Here is an 8,676-nt window from a genome sequence, read left to right as displayed (position 1 = left end):
TATTCGCAGAAGCTTTCTAAATTACTTAAAGATTCTACTACAAAAAAATGATCTCTAGAGTCTGTTGAACAAAAGTCTGCAAATGTTGCCAAGTGCCCAATACTCAGAAAGTCCAAGGGAAAAGAGGTTTTCGAGATATGTGAAGTTTCCCTCAAATTTATTTGCAGGAAAATTACCCAAAACACTATTATATTTATGACCTGTGTTAACCATTCTCTGTTTGTAAAGATATGGTTAATCTTTAAAAAATAAAATAAATTGAAGTGCTACAAGTATTATGAGTAACTTTCCAATCCAAGGGATACTATTTTTTCAATGATAGAAAATAATTAGAATTAAACGCCAATATTTTCACTGCATTGTTTAATCATGTTAATGATACACTAATTATTCAGTTACAATAAGTGAAATAGTATGTACCTTCAATATTAACTGTGTTTTATTTTTCTCAACTGCCAAATTAATTAGATAACGAAACAAATCAACGATCGATTAGTGCAATCAATAAATGTATTTTTATGAGCAAACGTTCATTATGCTTCTGAAAACAACAAACAAACAATTGTACGTTGGTATGTAAATAAAAAGACTGAATATGAGAACCACTCAACCCCCTCAATTCTCGAGGGGAGTAAATAAAAAACTGGTGTCAGAATTTAGACGAAATTTTTAATCGAACTTAAAAAAAGGCCTGATAATTTTTATGTATAAAATCTATAGTATAATGGTAAAAGAAACTTCATATTTTATCGGAACTTTTATTAAAATATCTAAGTCCAATGCCATTCATACAACTAAGTTGCCTAGAAAGAGAGTATACAATTTTTTCGAGGAACTAACACAGTTTGGCGTTTTACTTAAGCTGGAGCTTTTTGGTTTCTATCTTAGAGTTTTTATAACCAATTCAGTCTAGAGGATATGACATGCATTCCTCAAATTTCGCAGAATTTTAGAGGGAAAAAAATTGATAGAAGTATTTTTATATGAAAAATTATTATTAGAACCTAACAAATTAATGTATAACTGGACTTCAACAATTTTTGACATTCAATAGTATATTATACAATGAGCGAATAATGATAGCTACTACACGCATGACGATAAATTTTCCTCCACAACGTAGCGATTATTGTGAAAGTTATAAAATAAACACAATATACCATTAATTTTTGCCACTATAATAATTCTAATTGATATTAATATTACCAAAGTTATTTAAAATAACAGGTAGATTTCATTTAGACGTAAGTACTACTTTCTGTGGTAGTTACATTATTTTGTACCTTTTATATGATACAGTTATTTTCACAACTTCCGTTCTTGTTCTAATTTGTTATTTATGTTGTCGGCCATGTAACCTTTGACAATTCCACCCTCCTAGTGTGTTCGATGTAATAATCTTTGGCATCGCAATTTTCTTTTACTCTAAGTCACTTTCTGGGGGAGATTTCACGTATTTTCCAAAAAAATAAACTAGTAAAGTGAACTATGTATATTTAAACGTCATATCAGTAATATTAGTGGAGTTAATCAAATGTATTGAGTTGCATTTTCTTATTCAGTTTATCCATTCAATAGACGAGAAATCATAAAACAACAACCTGAAAGTATTTGCAGTTTCCAAAGACGTAATACACACGGTCATTGAAGTGCAACTTCTACATCTCTATCATCTTCAAAGTGCACCAGAGCTCGTTCACCTCGTTCACCGGATTTAAACGTCTGTGATTCGTTTTGTGGAGAACATTGAGAACCAGGCAATACTCATCCCAAAACGTGATTTAGAGTAACAGTATATGCCATACAAAAAATTGTAAAATCGATCTCATTCTACTACTTTTGTTTTATTATTATTATAATTTTTTTTAAATTTCACAGCATAATAACAACTGAACAAGATGATAGGTAAGGTAAGATACAGCTATACCTATTTCAAGTAAATGAAATTCTGTTATTCAGTCCAAATAGTCCAAATTTTCTAGTGGAAGGGCCAGTATTTAGTTGCTATAAAAAATTTCCAAACAGTTTACTTTTGTACCAAAAAGTTCCATTTCATTTATTATTTCAAGATGTAACCACAATGAATAATGACAAGCCAATAAAAATAGCCAAAGATTTTTGTGGTACTGAAATATTAGAAACATGTAACTGCGTTAAAATAACATCTCCAATAACTTCTTGCTTTTTGGGTACTCATATTACCATGTCCCCGACGGTCCATCTAAAACAGAAACAAAAATAAAGAGATACAAAAACAGGAAAAAAACTCAGTTAACAATTAGTATCGAATGACAATATGTGGTAACTGATTAATAAATTGTGAGCTCGTACTTTAAACTTTAAATGACATATGTATTACATGAAGAGTTGATTCGATCAAAGTAGAGTCCTACTGAGAAACTACTATTGTTCAAGATACCCTTTTGCAAGTACTACCAAATATAACAGCCAAGTAGCATGATACAAAAAGAGGTAAAAGTCCTGATTTATGATACTTGTGAAGCACATCTTCCTTCTTACATATTTATGCACTTCTTGTTTGTTAGAAAATCATTTGAAATCCCAAACTAATTAGCTTCACCATACTTAACACATAATTAAACTAATTGTAAAACTGAAAATCAAAATAAATAAACGAGAGGTGGAAGAAAATAGCAGTAAAAAATGAGAGCTGCAATTACCAAAACAAGATAAGTGGGTGCGGTTGCATGCGGAGAGCAACGAGCAAAGAAAAATTTTATATGTATGTTTACTCTCAATTAACATTCAATGAAACTACTATAGCAAGAGTTTTTTCTTCCTAGGAAAAGTAAACTCTTACTACAATCTATGTTTTCTGTGACATGAATATACGACTTCCAATTATTCATATATTATGTATTTAATAAGAAATTCAAATTATACATGTCCTCATTAGCTGAAAAGATCTCTCCAATTAATCAAGAGTAAAAGGGTTTACCCACTTTTGCCTGCTTGTTATCTAAAAAAAAAAGACTAACAAAATCCACAGACGGCAATGCCAACTTTAAGAGACAAAATGGGCGAATGGGCAAAAGCAATAAAAAAAAGCTTCTGCAGATCATTTAATAGAAGTATAGCAACTATTTGTTATAGAATAAAAAATGTAAGAAATAATCCTCGAACAACCCTTCCAAATGGAATTACTTACCTATCCAAAATTTTACATTCCAAGAATTGACACTAGTTTTTGTCAACGAAATTGATCCAAAAAAAGCTCCAGAGTATGATCTTATAACTGCTATACTCCAAAAAATTACACAGAACGTGATATTAGCAATTTTGTAAATATACATTGCAATCTTGAGACTCAACCATTTCCCATGTCAGTAGAAGATATCTCAAATATCAAAGATGATCTCGAAAAAAAGATATTAATTGGCTACATATTTAGATATAAGTCAAGCCTTCGATAAGGTGTGGCACAAAAGCCTACAATATAAACTAAAGAAATAAGTACCACATCATTCCTACAGCATATTCCAATCATACTCAAAGGACAGATTATTTCTGGTAAAATATCCACTGTAGTACACAAAACTATACTCCTTCATATCAGGGACTCCTCAAGGTAGCGTTCTTGCTCCTCTATTTTATCTAATATACCCACGTTAATGTACACAACCATCGCAACATTTGCAGCCTTGCTTGCATCGCATCAAGATCCAAACACACCATCTAGATATCATGCATCTAAATAAATTGATTCAAGACATTGGAGCGAACAAAATGAGAAGTGTGCATATAACTATCACTCTTAAAGAAAAATTTGTGTGCAACGATCTTGTTAAACAATTGATCAGGAAACACATATGGATGAAATTAAGTATGGGTTTACGGAGTACAGCTATGGAGTAATTAAAATACTCCATGGTACGTCCCAATTCTATTAATCGAACGTAATATTGAAATTCCATCTGTGAAAACAGAACACAGCTGTTATATTGAAAATTATTAAATCAGAAATATTGTTGAACACAGAACGCGAGGTTCGACGTATGAAGCGTTACGAACCAACATACCTAACCAAAAGTTTTAACTAAAAAGAGAACAACCACCTATCAAAGCGTTATCATAGATAACGAATTACTCAGAGGAGTGATTTTCCACATGTCATAATACAAAAACAGGCGTGTCACTTATTATTCAACAGCTGTAAAATGGAATGGGGAAAATATGAAAAATGTCTCCGCCCATGGATTTAAAATGTTTTAACTTAAAAACCTTTGTATTAATGGATGGCCATGGAAATTATTTTTCACTAATTCATAGAATAGTGGGGGAGAAAATATATCTACAGTAAAATCACAATTTGATTGAAGAGCGAATTATATTTAACTATAATAAAAGTGAACAGAAAAGTTGTTACTAAAAATGTGTAAATATTGTTTAACTTTATGCTATCTTAATTCCTAGGTTTTTCTTAGGTTCCTTCATCTAGTTCGGTACATTTGAGTTAGTGCTTATGAAAGTTTTTGATTACACTCTTTATTTTATGAGGAAAAAGCTTTACAAAGTTTGTTTCTTTTATTTGAGCGGACTTTGTTAAATTTTTGAGTGATTAGTTTCTATAGAACAAAATCTAAAATAATTATAACTTAAGATCTGGCTCGCATCGGTAAACTTAGCCATCGCCTCTGATCTCTAGCATACTGAACTGTAAAATTACTAACACAAATCGTTACTAAAAAACTGTAAAAAGCTCTACGAGTTGATATTTTCATCAAAAAAGGAAAGACCATTAATTACTTCGTTAAATATCCACAGCAGACGGGGATTTTTGAGAATATTGTCATTTACAGTTACAGACAATACTACCTCCTTTGTAGAGAGCGTGGCTTGGTCGGTAAACATCAAATTTTCTAGAAACTTTCTGTTGTTCAAATATTTCCGCTGAATACATAAAGAATATTCCAGACATTTTGCCTTGTCTCCTGATTGCAATGTTTATGAAAATTCCAGTTAGAAATATTGTTTCATATTATTCATTGAATATATGCCCTAATTTGTCACTGCACGAGAGCTTCTAGGACAATCTGCATGTTTCGCATCAAATATTTACAAACCTTATTGAAACTTCTATCACCGTCTCCTGAAAAATGTATTTTTTTTCTATATTGTAAACAATGCATTTTGAGACTATTTGGAGGTCGTAAGTAACAATTGCCATTGACAATGGGTTGTAACTCAACTTACCAGCCTTTGGTTATAATAATATATGCCATCTAAAGGTAATATACAACCACGGTCTTACATACAGGTGTGGAAACCAAGCCCAAGTTCTATATAGCTGCTTGGTTCTCTTGTTGTCCGGATTCTAAGTGTTTGAAATACCCATGGCGCGGCGTTGCTATCTAGAGATACTAGAGATAGACGCGGGCAGGGAACGGTTACATGTAACACCGTGGGGTAGAGCAGAGATGGAAATTTTGTCATAAAGTATGTAAGCTAAAATTGGCAAGTCTGTTATAAAGTGTCACCTGTGCTATAATAAATCGGTTTTTCCGTATTCATTCCAATTTATATGTTATTGAATATTTCATTTTTCGGCCGTTGAATATTAAATCCAAATGGTTACCGTGTGTGGTGCCGCGGTGTAAGACGGGAAAACAATAGTGATGGAAAAGCACTCGCTGTTTTAAGTGCCGTCGGACAAAATATAAAGTGGAAGCATTCAAAGAAAGATATATTTTGAGAAAATTGATAAAACATTATTCGAATGACAGGGTCATTGCTGAGGTCCATTTATTTATTTCTATTGTTTTTATATTTATTGCACTCCAAAATTCATATAATTTTTTAAATGCGTTGTATAATTGAATTTCTATATTTGAATTCATTAAATTTTTATCCTAGGCTGAACCTCGGCGTTAGTTGAGAACTTGATAACACTTCTGAACTTACAACAGTAAGGAAAAGTAATAAAATGGGGAATTCCGTCTAGTTCAGCTCAATTTCGATGTTGGCCATAGGTGTAAGTTTTGAAATAGTATTGTTTGTAAAATTAAAATTTCAAGTAATTGTGTAAGAGAATTAGGAAAAGTACGTTTTCTGGCCTGAAGTGTCAATATCGAAATATTGTGTAGGGATTACTGAGGTAATAGATTATACAGTTACGTTTTCGTTTAACAGGTACCGTTTAACCTTCTATCAGTACCTCTGCCTAATTCAAACCCTATTTCAGATTCGGTTTAACCATGCGCCGTAAGAGCAATGGTGCCTTATCCAAAATTTTTAGACTTTTAAAAATATATTTGTTTAGTTTAACGCAGTATTTGCTGTTAAACCGTAAATAGTGTTCACAGTATCATCAGATTAGGAATAAAATGGCCACATTTACACCAACAAAAAGATGTTCCAATAATTCTCCACTATAAGAGAATGAAAAACTTATTTTAAATGTACAAGATTGCATAAAATACGATTACCCGAAATTTACTGTACAAGAAACTGTCGACCAATGTTCCCGAATGACTTCAGTTGGATAGTCCACCGTTTTTAAATTATTGCGGAAAGTCCTTGATGAAGACACTAAAAGTGTAATTCGAAGAAAAGTTTATTCTATTTATTTTAAAAAAGAAATACCCACTCTAGATAAGATTTTAATGGAGCTTGGCCAGGATGACAGTATTCCCTTGCTAACTAAAAAACTTTTATGGGCCACTTTGAAAAATATTTTACCTGGGAAAAGCATAACCGTAAAGTACTTTTACTGGAAAGCGATGAAATTGTTTGCTGGCGACGAAAATATTTAAGAAGTATAAAGCAGTACAGAACAGAGCAGAATAAAATTTTAATGAAACATGGATTAATGGAGGTTATACATTACCAAAAATGTGGCAAGGTAAAAATATAACCAGTGCTCGCCAAGCTTTCATGGAAGGCTTGTCAATGGTTATTAAGGTGCCTTCAGGTAAAGGAAAAAGACTAATAATCGTCCATATTGGAAGCGAAGAGGGATTTTTAAAAGATGGTTTGCTAACCTTTCAGTCGTGTCATACGGGAGATTACCACGAGGACATGGGTTCGGATTTTTTTGAAGACTTTTTTGGTGAAATGATAAAATACCTTTCGGTCAATTCAGTAGTAATTATGGATGACTCAAGTTATCATTATCGACGCAGAGAGAAGACTCCAACTTCATCTTGGAGAAAACAAGAAATTCTTGATTGGTTAACCACCAGAAGTATTGAATTTGAAGATAATTTGATAAAAAAAGAACTATTAGCTATAGCAAATTTAGACAAACATCGTTCTATGAAATATGCCGTGGAAGATATAGCAGAAACACATAGTGTAACTGTGCTGCGCACACCGACATATCATTGCCAACTAAATCCTATAGAACTTATATGGGCGCAAGTGAAAGGATTTGTAGCAAGACACAACACGGCATTCAAAATGAAAAACGTTAAGTTACTGTTGTATTAATCTTGATGAGGTGAAGTGAAAAATAAATAACAGAAGAGTGAATTTTTCATTTACGTATAATAGTTCTAACAAATTATAACTTCATACATGGAATATAACACAGAAATGCCTGCAATATGCCATGAAAAATTGTTGTTAAATTATATCTAGTTAAATTGTCCCTTTGAAATAGTGATAGGTATATCTGGTACCATTGAATCAATATGGTTGTTAGCTTCTCTGATAAATTGTGCTTTATTTTCATCTATAGGGAATTCAGGCTCATATGATATATATCATATCAAAAGTTTCCGCATTATTTCCTTCAGGAGATATTTTTACATGAGTTCAATCCACTCCTCTTTTATACCTAGGAAAACGGCTTATACTGAAAACTTTTGAACCTTTTGCAGCTGCTGTTCCGTTTCAGAGATTTTAATCATTTCAGGAAGAAATATTGCTATACAAGATAATACTTTCTCGATGACTCTACTGCAGTGGACTTATCAATGCCCATATCAACATCAGTTGCACACTTTGTAAAAGGCTCTACATATTGTCAAAGCCTAACTCTTCTAGTGTCTGTAGTGTTCATCCTGAAGCTATATATTTTTAAATTATTAATACCTTCACATCGTTAGTAATTGCATGAATCCTGCAAAGATAAAAGGGATAAAAATTTTCTAGAAAAGTGAAATGTTCTTAGTACACTTACCCATCTCTGGTCTTCTTTTTATCTTCCTCTAATTCTGCAATAATAAATTGGACTTTTTCTTTAGTTAATCGTAATTGAGTAACAAATTCCTCCTCATTCCATGTAAGAAAATGATTTTCTTTATTCCTAAAATACTCTGAAGTCCCTGGAAACAGTTCTAATCCTAGTAGTTCTGTAAAATCTTCGTTATGGATGAATTCCAGCTCTTGAATATGTACTTTATGTATATCCATTTTCACAATTACTATTATTTGTTCTTATTTAACTACTCTTACGTCATAATTATGTCACGTATTAAATTTTTCTATTTATAATTATATTATAATTCATTACATATAGAAATAATAATCCGAACACTCAATCTGATAAATGCATAAAGTGCCAACGAACATCAGAGACCAACATATAGCATCTTCTTGTAGTGTGTTAGCTAATAGCGACTATCTACACCGGCATAACCAAATGTGTAAGATCATCCACCAGAAACTGGCCAACAAGTTCGGTCTTCTCAATACGTAGACACCGTATTACAA

At 32.1% G+C, this 8,676-nt stretch overlaps 1 protein-coding gene across 1 annotated transcript in view; it reads right to left on the bottom strand.

Annotated features, from left to right (window-relative positions):
- Positions 1–744: 744 nt before the first annotated feature.
- LOC130898268 (uncharacterized) overlaps positions 745–8,676 on the bottom strand; it is a 65,395-nt gene continuing 57,463 nt past the window's right edge. Inside the window, exon 3 of the mRNA XM_057807437.1 lies at positions 745–2,221. Within this exon, the coding sequence (XP_057663420.1) occupies positions 2,135–2,221 (87 nt within the window). The 3' untranslated portion in view covers positions 745–2,134. The remainder of the gene's footprint in view (positions 2,222–8,676) is intronic.

Source organism: Diorhabda carinulata, chromosome 9 (assembly GCF_026250575.1).
Source record: "Diorhabda carinulata isolate Delta chromosome 9, icDioCari1.1, whole genome shotgun sequence".
Taxonomy (NCBI): domain Eukaryota; kingdom Metazoa; phylum Arthropoda; class Insecta; order Coleoptera; family Chrysomelidae; genus Diorhabda; species Diorhabda carinulata.
The sequence above is the reverse complement of the archived record's forward strand: the minus strand, read 5'-3'. Positions and strand labels throughout refer to the sequence as shown.